The sequence below is a fragment of the Mastigoproctus giganteus genome, chromosome 7 (genome assembly GCF_048544385.1).
Source record: "Mastigoproctus giganteus isolate SK-2022 chromosome 7, ASM4854438v1, whole genome shotgun sequence".
Taxonomy (NCBI): Eukaryota; Metazoa; Arthropoda; class Arachnida; order Uropygi; family Thelyphonidae; genus Mastigoproctus; species Mastigoproctus giganteus.
Window position 1 is genome coordinate 84618850 of NC_143581.1, and position 20050 is coordinate 84638899.

The window sequence follows — 20050 nt, forward strand, 5'->3', positions numbered from 1 at the left end:
CCAGGTCTCTCAAAATCAGTTCTATATGGAAGTCCTAGAGAAAACAAAAAAGTTTACTACATAGAAAATTTGGCTATACGGAAGTCCTAGGGGGAAAAAAAAGTTTCCTACATAGAAAATTTCACTATATGGAAGTTCATTAAAGAGAGGTCCGACCGTATATACTTATATTATTTTTTTCTCTCTAATATTTCTTTTGTTTTTTTGAATCTATCTTTTTATCAAGTTATTGAGAATTTAAAAAATAGGAGGTAGACTTAACTCTTCACTGATATAAAGTGTTCATTGTTTAACAGCCCCAGGGGTTTCCCCACCTCCACTATCACTGATATACCGAGTAACAGTAATAAAGAAGAAATTTTGTCAGTCCCTTAATGCTCGTTATAACTAAGTTCGACTGTATTTAAAATAAAAATAAAAATTTATATTAAATATTTTAAAATATTCAAATATTTATTATATATATGTTCATCATCATCATCAGCCATTTTCAATCCACTGCAGGATGAAGGCCTCTCCAGCAACTTTCCAGTTCCTTCTGTTTTGAGCACTGGCCATCCATTTACTAACCAAAAACTCATGAATTTAATCTATCAATCTCCGCCTTTGTCTTCCAGGTTTTCTTCTAGCTCCTCTTGGGTACCATTCTGTTATTTTCTTAGCCCATCTGTCATCATGTCTTCGAGCTATGTGTCCTGCCCAAGACCATTTTAGTTCTTTAGTTTTGATAAGAAATATATATGTTATATTTATGTAAATTCAAAGGGATTATTTGCATAAGTAATATTGATTTATCTTGAGAGATTTATTGATTGATTGATTTATCTTGAAGAGGGTTGCCACCTATACCCACAACTAGGACAGCAAACTCAAACCATCTCTCACTTTTTGGTTCTGTCAGCCACATGCAGTTCGGTAAGTCCTTACAGCAACTTTATAATATTTGTTCTCGATCAGTAATTGTTAATTTCTAACTAGCAGCATTTTTCAACAGCTTAAAAGTACAGGTAACGTAGATGTCACAGTTTCCTGTACATTAGATAAATTTTTCTTTTGAAAAATGTTTTGGCCTCAACACACAAAATTATATGTACAGGAAATTGGTGTGGTATCCTGAAAAGATACCGTTTCACATATATCTGCCAGTTACCTTCTAATTTTTAATGTTTATTGTTTAATTTTATTTTAAAAGCTTTAGTTTTAATTTAAGTATAAGAGTGACAGTATTTCGATTTATAAGCAGAGATACAAAGACAACCACTTCCAAATTGCAGTGACCTACCCAGTCCAGGGCCACTACTAATACGGACAGGAACTTGCGCCCTCAGATTGCCTGAGCACCAGCTTTATATTCTTCAATCATATCATATTCTTTTCACTTTCCTACCCCTAAAATTCTTCAACACTGAGCTATCAGCGTAATACGAGGGCATAAGTACCTTCCTAACTTCGCCTCCCTTCGACATTGACTGCTAATTGTAACAACATGCACTTAAATAAATATATATGTTATATATATTATATATTATATATATGTTATATTTATTATATATTATATTATATATAAATATAAAATTATATTATATAATGTCTTATATTACAGAATAATAATGTCTGTCGTAAGATGATGTATTTACTATTTCTTAGCAAAAAAAGAAAACAAAAGGAAACAAGTAACAAGTTGGGTAATATAGGCATTGCATTACTTTTTTAGGCATGGTCAATTTTTCTATTAAATTAATTGAATTCTTCCATTTTCTGTGATTGACAGAAGTCAAAAATAACTGACTTTTTACTGATCAATTACACATTAAGTAACTAAAATGATATAAAAGCACAAAGCTGATTAATGTTATTGCTGGTTATTGTTATCAACTGCTTATTATAATCCAAGATGAAAATACGAAAACCATTTATATTACACTGTGCATAAATTCTGACATTTTATGTAATCAGCTGCCATTTATTGTTATAATTTCTTTTCAGTAAGGTGCAATGTGCATTCCAGAAAACCTAAAACTGCATTTAAGTCAGACATTTGCCAACTATTTATAACTTTGCCCAAGCCAAGTGGAAGTGATAACTTTTAACTTCTAATTTCTATTACATGTTTGTAGCCTTAATAAAAAAACAGAGTGCCTTCAACAAAAGCTAGTGAACAATGAAAAAAATGACTCTTTTGCCATTGGGCTATATGGTTGTATTGTTGGGGGACTAAAGCAATCTAACCCAGTGAAATAATCTTCAATACAGAGGAAACTGGCCATAAGAGTTACAGGGAAAATCCCAGTAGGCCTGAGGCTGGTGTAATTTTGGCCATAAATGCTAGTGTGAGGCCACTACAAGTTTTCCCCAGGAAGAATTTTTAGCCCACTCTTTTTTTTTCTCAGACTGGACATTACATTGAAATTGTATGCACTGATGACAATTTCTCACTAGCTACTTTCTGTAGCAGGGATTCCAAATTCATTTTATATGAACTGCAGCACTTCAATGTCTTGTAATGGTGAGGGAACATGAAGCACAGAAATTCAATATCTTGTAATGGAGCAGGAATAGTGCTGTTAGTCTGTAAATATCTGTACAGTATTGTTTTTAGTAGTGGGGATGTCAGGAAAGCTGTCTGGGACCGCCTAGTACAATAAATAATTTAAAAAAAAAAAAGGCCGCCTTTGCTTCAACAAGACATCATAATTGGGGTATTTACTTCCATTGCTGTAAAGTATTAGCCTCTGGAAAGTTATTAGTGTTTAATTATACTGTAAAAACTTTTTATATTCTCCTACAAGTGATCAGGTGATATTCACACACATTGCCTTGTTTATGCAAATGCAATACTATATCCACTGTCTGCTTTACATGAACAGACTAGAGTTTAGTTTGAAAACTGACAACCATAGAAAATTTTTTTTTTTCCTTTTTTTTTTTTTTTTTTTTTTTCAAAATAAAAATGGTGCAGAAATACAGAGATTGATCCTGCATTGCTTCTTTAACCAGTGACCCCATTATTTTCACTAGAACAGAAGTCAAACTAACAGGTCTGTAATTTCTCAAGGGGGATCACCCTTTGACCCCCATAAGGGGATCAAACGGTAATCCCCTTAAGGGGAAGTCTAATCTGGCCAATTTGATTGGATACTACAATGTAGTCACAAAGGAACTGGATTCAAAAAATAATTTTGATGTCATATACTTGATTTTAGGAAAGCTTTTGATACTGTTGCACATGGAAGACTGCTGTACAAATTGGAGCAGTATGGCATTAAGAGCAAGTTGCTGCAATGGATAAATGGATGTTTGAGTGGGAGACGGCAGAGAGTGGTAATCAATGGACTCTGCTCTACGTGGACTAATGTTATTAGTGGAGTACCCCACGGTTCGGAGCTGGGCCCGTTGTTGTTTTCTGTATTTATTAATCATATCGATGAAGGTATATCAGGCTTAATGTCGAAAAAATTCCATCTGTTGTAGAAGTGATGGTTTAAATAAATTCAAGGAGGAACTAGACAAACTTTTAGAGGAAATGGATGTGTGAAATTGTTGATGTTTTTTTTTTTTTTTTTAGGCTGATGCTACATAGGCTCGATACACTTGCTTTCTTACATCACATGCCTCCATTACTACTACTATGTGCAACAATATCAAAAGCTTTCCTAAAATCCAAGTATACGATATCAAAATTATTTTTTGAATTCAGTTGCTTTGTAGCCACATCACAGTATCCAATCAAATTTGTCAGAGAAGACTTTCCCCTTAACAAATCAATGCTGTGTCTATATTATTACTGCACTCTTGTCTAGATGATCCTGCAAAGTTTCTTTAACCAGTTTTTTTTATTTCATTTAAATTTTATGCCAAAGAAACTAACGCTATTAGGCACATCTTAACAAGTTAAACTAACTGGTCTGTAATTACTCATGCCACCCTTTGATCCATCCTTTGCAAACTGGGGATATATTTGCACATCTCCAGTCCCTGGAAACCTCCCCTGAGAACAATGATACCCATCATAATTATGACTAAAAGTTTGCTTACTTCCTTTGCTGCCTCCTTTAATATAACTTGATAAATCCTATCTACTCTAGATGCCTTTCTTATGTTTAACGTCAACAATTTCTCCTCCAATTTGCTCTCATTTATTACAAAATCATTTAGCTCCATGTTAAGAGTTTGATAAGCTTCTGGCCTCCACTTTCCTACAGAATTCCTGATGTATGACTGTAGATACAAAATACTCATTCAGTTTGTCAGCTAGCTGAGCAGGAGAATCAAACCATCGATAGCAACTGGACTAACCTGATTCATCACCTCTCTTCTAGAGATTATATCAGTAAAGAAGTCTGTGATGTTTTTCTTTGCATTCTTTGACAGATTTCTCATAATCAGCCTTTGCTTGCCAAAGCTCCTCTGTGATTTGATTACAGACTAGCTTATATCTACCATAGGCTTCTGTGTCACCTGATAATTTATATACTCCTATGCATTTTTCTTCTCTACCACAAATCTCAATACTTCATCTGACATCCATTTAGGCCTAATTGTGAAAATATATTTTAGTTAGTATGAAAAGCCTAGTAACTTCCAAGATTAGTTCCTTGAATGTTTCTGATTTAGAATTTGCAGTTTTTAATACCATCAGTTAGTCCCACTGTATAGAATTTAAAAACTGTCTGAAACAACTGTAGTCACTTTTACGAAATCAAAAACCGTTCCCTTTACCATTAATAGTGGTTACACCTTTAAGTAAATCCCACATCAGTACACTGTGATCATTGCCATTGAGTGGATCTTTATCTGCAGAATCTTAATGCATCAATAATAATCACTGCTGATAATCAGATCAAGAGTATTACTCCCTTTAGTTGCCTCTCAAACATGCTTCTAGAAAACAAACCAATAAATCCACAAAAGTCTTGCTTGTGTGTACAAGTGACCAACCCACAAGTTCCAATCGATATCTGGGAAGTTAAAATCCCCCATTATAAGCCATTCTGATTTCTGGCCGATTATTTCTCTGTACAATTGTTCATTGTACTCATCAGTCATTATGTTGATAAAACACTCCTATTCACATTTATACTTTCCAAGTGCTTATGTCACACCAAACTGACTCAGCACTGTCCGCCCATGTCAACTGGATGCACTGCCTGAGATTTTGTGTTTCTTAACTAACAGCATAATCTCTCTCTCCTCTCTTCCTATCCTGTCTATCCTTTCTGTACAAATTGTGTTCCCCAAATTCCAATTTTGTACTGCTTATTTCTGTGTGACAACACATCTCTCATATCCCAACAATATCCACCTTTGATGTCTTGACCAGCAATTTCAAGTTCATCAAATTTATTTACTATACTCTCAGCACTGGTGTGTACATACAACTTTTCTTACACTTAGTTACCCTAACACAGCTCATGTATTTACTTGTTCCTTGATGTCTCCCAGCAGTTCTTGAAATCCCAGCAATGTGCTTTCCAGGCTGCTGATCATCTCAATAGAAGCAGTGCAAGAATCACTCTCACCCGAGAGGGTGCTGATTCTCATTAAAAATTACAGCTGTGAATTACAGACTCCAAAAAAGCAATAAGCGTTTGCCATTTTATTTACCTAATTGTTATTTTATATTGAACTTTATAAGTTCTAGATAAGCTGCTTATTTTTATTTTTAAGATAAGAGTTTTTGTAGATTACTACTTAATATACGTAAAAACTGTTGTTTCGTTTGAATCTTGCAGCCATTGTTTCTGTATAGAGTGGTAGGGAATTCAAATTTTTAATTGTTGTAACTAGGTCTAGGTAGCTCTAACGAAAAATTATATAGCGTAATTCGCATCCTTGCATTTAAGATTCAATTAAATACTGTAGTATTGACAATTAATTATTTAAATTTATTGATCTTATTAATTTAAAATATCATGCCCCAGACTATAGCAGAAAAGCAACAGGCACAAAGTGGCAGGAGAGCTGTGGCTCGGGGGGAGAACTGAGGGGAGGACGATTCTCCTACGCCTAAAAAAATGTGCAACTTGTGAAATGTTTGCCGAACTCTTTGGAACAGAACATGAACTAGCCAAGCAGGATGTCTTTGTGTGTGCCAGGTGCAGAGTGTCTAGAAATTAGGTGTCAACTCAGCATTCTGATGGGCATCTATGAGATGCTTGAGGTGTAGGGTAGATGCCCTCGAAGAAATTAATATGAGGGCCCATCAAGCTCTCAGCTGCCCAACTCATGCCAAAGCTCACTCCTGGGCATCAGGCAACACAGCGACATCTCCAAGGCAGAATGCGCTGGTCCCACAGGAGTTAGTTATTGTTGGTGACTCTATTGTCAGGGAGATGGGGAATATATTGTATAAAAATGATAGATGGAATAGGACCAGGGTATGTCTGCCAGGGGCAAAAGTTGATGATGTTATAAAGCATATATCATCTTTTAAGGGCAGAAAGAGTAATATTGTTTTACATGTTGGCACAAACGACATTAAGAGTAGGAGATCTGAAGATTTACTTAACAAGTACAGGTCAATGTTGCAAAAAAGTTGTGAGTTAGGATTAAATTTGAAAGTGTCTGAACTTCTACCCAGACATGATGGGAGGGAGTACATAATGACAGCCTTGTCAATCAATTTGGCCCTGGAAGAAATGTGCAAGGCTCAAGGGGGTAGAATTTTTTTCAGTGTGGTCTGTGCTTGTTAACAGGAGAGACTGTTTCTACAGGGATGGGGTACACTTAAATAGAAAGGGTGCAAGAATATTTGCTGATGCAATCGAGGCAGTGTTAGGTGGGTCGGAAAACTGCTAGTTTGGGAGGATTCACACAGTAAAAGTTTAAAAGTAACCACAGGCAGAGGTGTAGGTGATTCTTGCACTACTACTATTAGAATAAGCAGCAGCCGGGAGCGAGAGGTGTTGGGGGTTTCAGAGACTGATGGCAGTCATCATGAAACATATGGGTATATGGGATGCGTTAGGGTAACTAATAATAAGAATAGGTACATGTATACTTGCATGTATACCAATGCTAGAAGTATAGAAAATAAATTTAATGAATTTGAAGTGTTGGTCAAGACATCAAAGGCAGATACTGTTGGGATATCAGAGACGTGGTGTCACACAGATATAAGGAATGGAGAACTGGAATTTGGGGAGTACAATGTGTACAGAAAGGATAGACAGGATAGGAAGGGAGGAGGTGTTATGCTGTTAATTAGGAAAAACATAAAATCAAAAGAAGTGTATCCAGCTGATATAGATCAACAGTGCACTGTTGAGTCAGTGCGGTGTGACATACGCACTGCGAAAGCAAATATAAGACTAGGAGTGTGTTATAGGCCTAATTACTTAAATGAGTACAATGAACAATTGTACAGAGAAATAGTGGGCTAGTAAATCAGAATGTCTTGTAATGAGGGATTTTAACTTCCCATATATAGACTGGAACTTATGGGTTGGTCACTCGCACACTAGTAAGACTTTTGTAGATTTATTGGACAATTGTATTCTGCAGCAGCACGTTCGAGAGGAAACCAGAGAGGGTAATACTCTTGATCTGGTTAACAGCAGTATTTATTCGTGTATTAAGAATTTGCATATAAAGGAACCATTAGGTGGCAGTGATCACAGTGTACCGATGTGGGATTTACTTAAAGATATAATTACCATCAGGGGTAAAGGAAGGGATTTTTGCTTCCGTAAAGGTGACTACAGTGATCTCACAGAGTTTTTAAATTCTATACAGTGGGACCAACTGATGATGTTACCAACAACAAATTCTAAGTGGGAAGCATTCAAGGAATTAATAGTGCAAGCTACTAAACATTTCATACCTATTAAGAAATATTGTTCAAGGTTTAGGCTTAAATGGTTGTAAAATGAACAAATGAGACTCGTGACAGAGTAGAAAAATGCATGGGATGCATATAAATTATCAGGCGACCCAGAAGCCTATGATATATACAAGCTAGTCTGTAATCAAGTCACAAACGAGGTTAGGCAGGCGAAGGCAGATTATGAGAAATCTTTGGCAAACGATGCTAAGAAAAACAGCAACGATTTCTTTACTTATATAAACTCTAAAAGGAAGGGGAATCTGATTGGTCCACTTGACATCGATGGTTCGACTGTTTATGATCCTGATCAGATAGCAAACAAACTGAATGAGTATTTTGCATCTACATTCACACATGAGGAATTATTAATGTTTGAAAATGGCAGAAGGTTATCAAATTGTAGCAGGATACTTAATGATTTTGTAATAACTGAAAGCAAAGTGGAGGAGAAATTGTTGAAATTAAACATAAGGCACCTGGGGTGGATGGGATCTATGCAGTTATATTAAAGCAGGCGGCAAAGCAACTAAGCAAAGCCTTAGCCATAATTATGAGAGACTTGGACTCAGGGGTGGTCTTCACGGACTGGAGATGTGCAAATGTATCATCAATTCACAAAGGGGGATCGAAGGGTGACACGTGTAATTACAGACCAGTTAGTTTAACTTCTGTTCCGGATAAAATAATGGAGTCACTGGTTAAAGATGCATTGCAGGATCATCTAGACAAGACTGCAGCAATAATTCAGACAGCATGGGTTTGTTAAGGGAAGTCTTGTCTGAAAAATTTGATTGGTTATTATGATGTGGTTACAAAAGAACTGGATGCAAAAAATAATTTTGATATCATAAACTTGGATTTCAGGAAAGCTTCTTCCACTTGCGCATGGAAGACTACTGGACAAATTGGAGCAGAATGGTATTAAGTTAAGTTGCTACAATGGATAAAAGGATGGTTGAGTGGGAGAAGACAGAGGGTGGTAATCAATGGGTGCTGCTTTTCAAGGACTAATGTTATTAGTAGAGTCCCACAGGGTTCAGTGTTGGGTTCACTGTTGTTTTGTATATTTATCAATGATATTGATGAAGGTTTATCAGGCTTGGTGTCAAAGTTTGCAGATGACACAAAGGTTGGCAGGGTTGTTAATGACAGTAATGGCAGTGTGCTACTGCAACAGGATCTAGAAAATTTGGGCAGATGGGCTGAGAATTGGCAACTTAAGTTTAACCTTGACAAATGCAAAGTACTGCATATGGGTAGAAATAACCCCAGAGAAATGTACCAACTGTGTGGTACTACACTTAAGGTGGTAGAAAATGAAAAAGACCTGGGAGTAATTGTGCAGTCAGATATGAAGTTTTCTGAGCAATTCAGACAGGTGGCCAGGGCAGGTCATGGGGTGTTGTCAATGGAATTTTGCTAGCAGGGAAAAGGAGGTGATTGTCCCTATGTATAAGGCAATGGTCAGGCCACGCCTTGAGTACTACGTGCAGGTCTGGAGGCCTCATTTTAGGAAGGATGTAGATTTGCATGAGCATGTACAGAGAAGGGCAACAAGATTAGTGAGGGGAATGAAGGAATCCTCTTACCAAGAGAGGCTTAAGTTCTGCAAATTGTGGTGGCTGGAGACTAGGCACCACCGCGGTGATCTGATTGAGATGTATAAGGCCTTGAATGGGTTCAGCATGTTGAATTCTGATGGGATTCTTCCACTTGTTCAGATTACCTAAGGGGGCATAAATTGAAATTCAGGAAGGACAGATATAGAATAGATGTGCAGAAATTTGCCTTTAGCCAGCGGGTGGTTAATTGCTGGAACAAACTTCTATCGTTGTAGAGGTTAATAGGTTAAATAAATTTAAGGAGGATCTGGACAAACATTTAGAGATGTTTGTTTTGTATTTTTTTTTTTTTTTTGGCTGACACTGCCTAAGCTCATACACTTGCTTTCTTGCATCACATGCCACCACTACTACTACTACTTCTGGCTGCGGCTACTCAATCTATTAGTCTGTGGATCCTCCCCAAGCTAGCAGTTTTCCAACCCACCTAACACTGACTCAATAGCGTCAGCAAATATTCTTGCACCCTTTCCATTGTGCAGTCAGATATGAAGTTTTCTGAGCAGTGCAAAAAGGCTGCAAGATTATCTCATGGTGTCTTGTCAATGATATACAGAAATTTTGCTAGCAGGGATAAGGAAGTGATTGTCCCTTGTATAATGCAATGGTCAGGCAGCACCTTGAGTACTGTATAAAGGTATGGAGGCCTCATTTTAGGAAAGATATAGAGCTGCTGGAATGAGTACAGAGAAGGGCAACATGATTGGTGAGGGGAACAAAGGGTTGGTGTTACCAAGAAAGGCTTAAGTTCTGAAAATTGCAGCTTCTGGAGACTAGGCACCGACAAGGTGATCTAATTGAGGTGTATAAGGCCTTGAATGGATTGAGCAAACTCAATTCTAATGGGATTCTTCCTTTTGCTCAGATTACTCTTCTGAGACGGGCATAATTTCAAATTGAGGAAAGACAATTGTAGAATAGATGTATGGAAATTTTAGCCAGTGGGTGGGTGATAGTTGGAACAAACGTCCATCTGTTGTAGTGGAGGTCAGCAACTTAAATAAGTTCAAGGCAGAACTAGATAAACATTTGAAGTGAATGGATGGGTGAAATGGGAAGGTTTTTTTTTCCTGATGCTAGATAAGCTTGCTTACTTGCATCATATGCCTCTACTAATGCCAATTCTAATATATGTAAAAAAACTACTGATGTGGTAAAGCAGGCCTTTTTTTTTTGTATATGAATATAAAAAAGGAAGAGAGCATATTAGATAGGCCCTTAATTGTTCAATGTGGAAAACGTCATTAAAAAAAAAACCTAGTAGAAAGTGGCAGATCAGTTGAGTAAGTACTTTGAAAATATCTTTACACCTGAAAGACCTCTCAAACCATGGGGAAACCGTGACAGAGAGTTCAGTGCTTTATCAATATCAGAGAGGATTTTATCGGAAAAACTACTGAAGCTCAGAACGTGTAAGACTGGACAGCATACATCCCATTATACTAAAAAAACGGCTGCACATGAATTCATAATATCATTCAGGATGTCAATGACAATTAGATTCCAAGAGAATCACCCTAGAGTTGAGAAGCATTAACATCTCTCCAACCCAACCCAATCCACAAAGGATCTGAATGTGAAAGACGTGATGGGCATCTACAAACCAGTGTTTCTAAATGTAAGCTTTTTGTACCTGTAAACAGAAATCCAAGAATTACTTATAAGCTAGAGGAAGGGGAAAGAAAGTAAAAGGTCACTTGGGACATAGAAGACTTAGGTTTATGATTTAGTCAGTCAGTGCAAACAAGAGTCTACAAAAGCATATGGTGTTCTGTCTATGATATACACTGGTGTTCAAAGAAAGTGCATCATCCCTTAAAATTGTAATTGTCGTTCGAATAACGTAAGTATATGGCAATATTTCTTACAGATTGCATCAGATGAGATTGACAAGCATGGGTGATGACGTAATATTGCATTAGCTGTTACTTTCAGCTATATAAGCACGCTCTTCAAGAATAGCAGTCATTGCTTGTGTCAGGATGGCGAGTTACGTGCAGTTGACACCACAAAGAAAGTGCTATTGTTGGAAGGATGTTCTTCTTGTCATATTGCTTAGAGTGCCGTGTAATCAGTCGAGAGAGTAGATTTCTTTCCAACCTAAAGAATACTGGTTCTGCTGATACGAAAAAAAGGAACAGGACACAAACGAGTCTCTACGCCAAAACAGGACCCCATTTTGAAGCGCTTATGCCTTAAAAACCATAAAGCTTCTTTGTCTGAGCTGAAAAGAAAATGGAAAGAACATACAGGAGTGGTAGCAAGTGCAGTAACAGTCAGAAGACGCCTCTTCAAAAATGGACTTGTAGCCCGTCGTCCTAAGAAGAAGCCCTTCTCACACAAAAATTTAAAAAGGCTCAATTAAATTGGTGTAAGGAGCATGTCATATGGATCTCTGAACAGTGGGAGTCGGTTATTTTCTCGGATGAGAAGAAATTCAACCTGGATGGCTCTGATGGGAGATAAAAGATTCGCCGTAGACGTAGTGAAGAATACTATCCAGACTGCATGATGTCTACAGTGAAATTCCCTACCGGCCAAATGATGTGGGGGTGCCATTTCGTATCGTGGAGTAGGTCACCTGCAGTTTATAAAAGGTTCCGTAAATGCCAATGGATACATGGCTGTATTGGAAGGCAAATTGCTGCCAACCATTAGAGACCATTTCAACCTGCCAAGTAAATGCATCTTTCAGGATGACTCTGCTCCTTGTCATCTGGCAAAAAGTGTAAGTAGGCATTCTTTAGTTACTTTAGCTTCATTTCTGCATTAGACATTTGTTACAGGTGAAAAAAATGGTTGGAAGAACGGTCCATTGCAACTGTTAGCTGGCCAGGAAACAGCCCAACCTGAATCCTATAGAGAACTGTTGGCACTGTGTGGAATCTGCAGTTGCCAGAAAGAAACCAAAGACTTCAGGAAGCCATAATTCATGTTTGGAACCCCAAACTATCAGTTGATTTTCTTCTGATCTTGTAAATGCCTCGACGGTGTGCTGCTGCTGTCATCAGGACAGAGGCAGTTCAACTAAATTTTGTTTTCCATTTAAAATGAAAACTGAAGCAAATTGAGGGCTTCTGATAACATTTCAGCCATAATTGTCATGTTTACCAAAACTGTTGTATAAAGGTTGCAGATGCTCATTTTGGAATATTTTGAGAGCACCTGTCAAATATTACTTAGCTTTGCCTTATCTATTAATAAATATCTTTTGTTTATATTTCTATTTGTGATGCTAGTCATTAATGTAACATACCATTGTGAAAAGGGGTTAGATATATGAAATTCCCTGGTGATGTACTTTCTTTGAACACCCAGTGTATATAGGACCCACTATATACACTGGTGTATATAGTAGGAAAAGGATGTCACTGTCCCTTTACATAAGATAATGGCAAGACTATTTGGAATATTCTGTTCAGGTCTGGAGGCCACACAAAGAAAAACATGGGGCTTCTATAAAAGGCTCAAAGATTGATGAAGACTGATAACTGATATCCATATGAAGAATAACTCAGAAAGTGTGGGGTGTAGAGCTCAGCAACTAGACATCTTAGAAGGGGGAACATGATAAATGTATATAAAGCCCTAAGGGAATCAATAAAACAAATTGGGGAAATATATTTTCACTGGCAGCAGAAAGAAAAACACAAATACAGTGGACACAAATACAAAATTTTGTGGGAGCAACAGAAGGTTGGTGCATTATAGCCTTAGTTGCTAATGTGCCAATAAAATTCAAAACAAACCAAACAGAAGGCTGGATCTCATGTAGTTTACTTTCAGGCAACTTATAAAAGGAGATGTAGATAGGCACTTTTTTGGTAACAGGGAAAGTAAAATATAACTGATAGAAAATTTTTTCTCTTTTTTAATGACTACAAAAAACATCCACTTCCTCACATTATTTATCAGACAAAAATTTATTTATAAAATACTATTTCACATAAAACACTATATAAAATAGTATTTATTTATCAAAATACTATTTTAGATAATGTGACTGCATAACTTGCTTTCTATTAATCATATTTTCAGGTCTAAACAGGTGTTTTATGTTATTGTGTTAACAAATACTATCTTTTATATCTACAATTCATGTGCTCCAACCTCTCACCATTTGTTTTCAACTCCTGGACAAGACGAGAGAGTACCCAGACACAGTATGAGCTCTTGTCTCACTTCAATGTTTAACCTGTAAATAAGCCAAAATAATACAAATATTCTCTAAACTTTCATATCAGAATTTTTTTATTTTATTTATTTTTTTTTTTATATTATAAAATCATGAAACATTATAAAACTTACAGCAAAACATACTGAATTCAATGGGAGGCTTCAAATATTTTAACTTTAGTTGTATTCTCTTTAAAAAAAAAAAAAATGAAGTGTCACTCTTTTGCATCAAACCTGGGCCCACAAGAAATGCATTATATTGCTTTCCACTCTGCTGCTACATTTTACTAAAATATGTACTAAAATGCTTTTATTCATACAGTTCCGCCTTATGATTTCTGCTATTTTCAAACACTTTTTTTTTTTTGGCTACAAAATTAAGGCTTTTAAAATTTTCTATATAGTTCATGCAACTAAGTGATGGCTTATGTAAAATCATAAGTTAAACTTGGGATAAGTTTCATTTATGCTAAGATCACTGTAAAAGCTGGTCTGTGCACAAGATCATGATATATTGTGTTTTTCCACAGTATTGCAGCAATCCATGTGTAAATTAATTAAAAATTCCATTTAAATTATTTAATTCAAAGTAACTAATTAAGTAAATAATTATTAATTAACTAGTTGATTAACTATTTAAAAGTTAATTAGTGTACACATGCTCATTAATGTACTTATGGCACAGCATAGTGCAGTACCATAAAGTACTACACTTATTCCATGAATTCACCATATGAATCCTTGGAAAGAGAAGGATGGAGGGGTAGATATAGATAAAATATTATGACAAGTTAGGGATTGGGGCAGGAACACATGCACAAAAAGTTATTACATAATTAATGGAGAGGCAAAATCAAGGTTGTTATGAAATTTTCAAAAAGTTTTGATTTTTTTAAGTATTTTCCTGTCATTCTAAGAAGGGTTCATACTAGTGAAGGGCATAACTGAGGTTGTAATCGGTTAACTCAATTATGGAAAATCAATCCCTTTGTTTGATTACACTCAAAATTGAAATGATTAGCAATTAGCAAATTTATTTTGTCAACACCTACGCTTTTAATAATTACTCTTCATTAGTAATAACTACACAATGGATAATATGCACTAAAAAACAGGCAAAATATAGAACAAAATAAGCATCAAATCTATTATAGGCAGTAACTTTTTTTTTTTTTTTACATTTATTACCTGTTTATTACAATTAACTGAATTATAATTTCTTTGTAAAAGTAAAAGTAACAAAAAATTTTTGTTATAATGTAAATTTTTAGAATAAGGATCATTTTATAACTCACTTTTGGAATAATTTTATTTACAAAACAATGTTTTTCAATGTAGTCCATTGCAAATCTGTGGCATATATCATCCAAAATCATTTTAAAAGCAGAGAACAATCAATCCTTCCACAACAACGGTAGTGACAAAGTTAAATTTACAAATACGAGCCTTTGAAGCTTCCACTTGAAATGGAAAGTCCTGTTCATTTGTATTAACAAATGTAATTTATTTTACTTATAATATGAAATCTAGAATTCTTTTTTAAAACATTACCAAATTCATTTTTACTTTCTCTTTGTCTTCACTACATCTGTGAAGACATAGAAGAAAAACATATGTTGAAACTTCTTAATGAACTTTCCCTACCTCTTCAATTTCACTTCTCAAAGAAAGGCAAAGGAAGACAAGCATATGTTTTCTAAACATATGCTATGTCTAAACTATGCATACAATCGGAAAGAATTGCCTTAGCAATGCCAGTAGCTGCAGTATCTACAGTATCCAAAACAATGAAACTTTTTTAGTTAATTTTTTTTCATTTTTTTATGCTAGTGAAAATTTTTTCATTAGCATAAAGGCCGTTGTAAAAGAGGGCGACCAAGTTGCATATCTCTGTAAACAGCTTTCCATCCATATAGGAGCTTTTATGAAGACCTTTTCGCACAAGAAATAACTTATTAACTTCACCAAAATTCTCCCAAATTATTTCTGCAAGATTATAAGCCATGGGCTAAGCAAGTAACGTGGATTAAGTTTAGATATAAAACCTCTAATGCACAAGTTGCTTTTACCACACATGCACTAGCGTCACTAACAAAGATACAGACTTTTTTTTTTTTTTTGCCATGGGCCAATTTTCAGTCTACCCATAAGACTGCAAAAAATTATTGAAATATTTCAACTGCGGAGTGATTCACATTTGTAAGAACCTCACAAGCAAGCAAGCATGTGCATACAAGAAGGAAGTTCTCTGTCCCGCAAACCAAATGTACAATATAATGGCCACAAGCTATGTCTGTAACAATATAATTAACATATTAACAAGAATTAAAGTAAAACACCATTAACATGTTTTCCCAAGCTAATTTATTGTAATAATGTGAAGAGTTTAATATCTGAAAAACTGATCAAAATTAACAAAATACGCAGTTAACTAGTAGTAATATTTGTGTTATATACATCTATATTATGAATCAACAGGGATTATTTTAGATATAGGAAGCTTCTTTTCCAACCAACTCTCCTAGTCCAACTCGCTAATAATTCTTGGGGAAGGCAATATCAATTTTGCAAAACATGTGGGACATCTTCCCCACTGTCAGAACCGTTGTGTTCAGACTGTACGGTCTCAACAATGAGCGCTCAAGACTTGCCTTCAAACACCATACCTCTGGCAGCAAGGAAACCATTACGTGGATTGACATAAAATTAGATTTTTGAATGTCTAAACTGCTTGATAAATATGGACCGATTATTTCTTTTTGGTCTTCTAGCTTGACTTCAGAGTTAAATTTAGGGGTCTAAAAAAAAAAAAATATGGATATGGAGGGATTATTTGCCTCAAAAAAAAAAAACGTATTAATCCAACAGACTAATCGAATCATAAACCAAACTATCCCCTCAATATCAAAACGACATAGAGAAGAAGCTAAAGCTTTACACAAACTTAGACAAAACCGAGATATCATTATTCAAAAGGCCGACAAAGGCGATACAGTAGTTATTCTCAATAAAGGAGACTATATAAATAAATTATACACCATCATTTTAGACACAACGACATACAAAGAGGTTGCACCGTCAGAGTTCAACAGCTTAGTTAACAAATATAACAAAATGCTCACCACCTATAGGAAAGATGACCACATCACTAGGACCCAACTTAAACAAATTAAAGCCCGCACATACAATATCCCAACCTTATTCGGCCAAGTAAAATTACACAAAACAGGATACCCAATACGTCCAATCGTGTCATATAAGAATTCAGCTTTTGCTTCCTTAGCCATGTTCATCTACCCAATTCTAAAACCACTCCAAGAACTCCTAACATTTAACATAAAAAACTACGATGCTTTATTCATGAACCTTAAAGATCTCCATATCAAGGAGGATATGAAGTTATATTCACTGGATGTGACTTCACTATACACTAACGTAAATGTACCTTATGCCTTAGACATAGTCTGGGCCTACTTAAACGATGATAACATAAAAATTAATAACACCAGACTCCCCAAAGACAGAATATTCGAACTAACAAGACTATTAGTAAATGCTAATTACATTCTCTTTCAAGAAAAAATATACAAACAGATTTTCGGCCTCCCAATGAGCCTAAACATCAGTGGATTCATTGCTGAACTATACTTAGACAAATTAGAAAAGATCCACCTTGATCCATTTATACCACAGATCACATATTACGGAAGATATCTGGATGACATTCTAATTATCACAGATCATTTGATCATAAACAATATTCTACAGGTTTTTAATAACATCCATCAGAGATTAAAATTTGAATTAGAAATTGAAGCAGAAACCCACTCCATAAATTTCCTTAATTTTACCATACACAGATTAGACCAAAAACTAAATTTCAGCATATATAGAAAACCCACTAATAAGGGAATGCTTTTGCATTTCCACAGTTATCATCCCCAACCATACAAAAAATCGGTCATGCTGAATCAATTTCTTAATGCCTTTAAATATTCTTCCTCCCAGATTTCTCTAACCACAGAAATAAATGAATTAACTAGAAGATTCTCAAATAGGGGTTACCCGCTAACCTATATAAACAAAGTTGAAACAATAGCTCGTGATAAAATAAATAACAACTTCGCAACAAACATTGCACAAAACTCTGACAAGACCAAATTACATTTCATCACCATTCCATATGTCGAGTACTGGTACAATAAACTTAACCAAATATGCAAAGGAACCAACATGAAAATCGTAGCAAAACCCATGAACAAATTATACACATTCTTCAGAAATCGACCTTCAAACACCACATTCCAATCACAGCATGACCTAGTATACAGCATCCCATGCAAAAACTGCGATGCTGTTTATGTAGGATCTACCATGGGAGTGGCACAGCTTCGAGCAAAACAACACAAAGCTTCTGTGCGGACGGGTCATTCAAATGCATCGGAACTTTCGTTCCACGCAATAAATGAACGACATTCATTCGGCTTTAATGAAACAAAAATTATAAATATTCAACACAACTACCACAAACTACTTATTGCAGAAACCTTAGAGATGAAACTACATGAAACTTCAATCAATATCCAGATATCATTCCTATTGTCCGATGATTGGTCACTTATACGCATGCGTGAAAAACAAACACTACAACATAAGACAAAAGTTTCGGATTAATTGTGAGTTGCTCTATTCCTGTGAACATGACAGGAATAGAAAAGTTCTAGTCCGACTTAAGGAATGTAGAGAATAATCCCCCATATCTTTTCTTTTTTTTTTTTAGACCCCTAAACTTAACTCTAAAGTCAAGCTACAGGACCAAAAAGAAATAATCGGTCCATATTTATTAAGCAGTTTAGACCTTCAAAAATCTAATTTTATGTCAATCCACGTAATGGTTTCCTTGCTGCCAGAGGTATGGTGTTTGAAGACAGAAGTCTTGAGTGCTCACTGTTGAGACTGTGCGGTCTGAACACAACGGTTCTGACAGTGGGGAAGATGTACCACATGTTTTGCAAAATTGATATCGCCTTCCCCAAGAATTATTAGCCAGTTGGACTAGGACAGTTGGTTGGAAAAGAAGCTTCCCTATATCTAAAATAAAGGTAATCCCTGTTGATTCATAATATAATAGAATATAGGAATTATCAAGCACTTAATAGCTCTCTATTATCAAATACATTTATATGCACTAATGATTAAACACCCAAAATAGACATTTGCATAAGCACATATGCAAAGTCATATAATCTGGTAATGCCATACCAAATGATTAGTAGTTAGTAATTAATAGTTAGTTCCAAATTATTAGTAGTTAGTAGAGTATTCTGTAAGGACATTCCAAATGATTAGCAGCTAGCAGATTATATTCTAAGGACATTCTAAATGATTGCCAGTACAGCAAATCATTTTGTTGAAAATCAGTATACTGACAATTAGTATTAGTTTTGGTTCTGAATGCCACCACTGGCCAGCAGTGCTCCATTTAGTTTGCTCATCATGTGTACTTAAAGGTGTTCATAGCATTCTGCTAGTTACATACAATATATACACACACACTGAAAGGACAGAATTCATGGGATACCTGGTTCCTGGGCAACACAACACTGTCACTCCTCTTGCTGGTGGAGGAACCCACCGCTTGGCAGGTATATAGGTACACTGCATTCACGTAGATAGTAATTGGATATCAGTATGGATAAACATCATGAGTTAACTGACTTTGAAAAAGGGCTGATAGTAAGTGCCCGATGCATGGGTGTCACTCTATGGCAGAGGTGGTACAGAAATTGCACTATCCCCATTCAACAGTATGAAGGGTACATATATCAGGAATATGCCATTTCTGGAATAACATCTCATCATGGACAAAGCTGTGGGCAGAGAAAGGTGATGGATGAACGTGGCAGTCAGTCTGTCTCGCATTGTTTTAGCCAACTGGAGAGCGACAGTGGCACAAATTACTGCTGACTTCAACAAGGGAGGTGCCAGAAACTTCACCCAGACCATCAGGCGATCATTAGCCCCAACAGGTTATGGAAGCTGCCGACCCACCAGAGTCTCATTGCTAACACCACTACACAGGCCTCTTATGTGTCAACTGGATGAAAGAACATTGGTACTGGTCTCATAAGCCCCGTTTACAGTTATTTCGAGTGCACAGGAGGATACATATCTGGAGGAAACCACACAAAGCTATGCACCCGTCTTGTCAACAAGGAACTGTTCATGCAGGTGGATAGTCGGAAATGGTCTGGGCTGGGGTGTGTCCAACTGGCACACATTGGGACCACTAGTATATCTAGACGCAGCTCTGAACGGTCCAGGTTATGTGTCCATCCTTGCAGACCATCTGCAGCCTTTCATGGTCATTGTGAACCCACAGGGCAATGGACTCTTCCAGCAGGGCAATGTGCCTTTCCACAGAGCC

At 36.1% G+C, this 20050-nt stretch overlaps 1 protein-coding gene across 1 annotated transcript in view; it reads right to left on the minus strand.

Annotated features, from left to right (window-relative positions):
* Positions 1-20050, minus strand: part of nonC (serine/threonine-protein kinase Smg1) — a 1411261-nt gene that overhangs the window by 1336151 nt on the left and 55060 nt on the right. The window contains exon 4 of the mRNA XM_090378365.1: positions 13565-13642. Coding sequence (XP_090234491.1) covers positions 13565-13642 — 78 coding nt within the window. The remainder of the gene's footprint in view (positions 1-13564; positions 13643-20050) is intronic.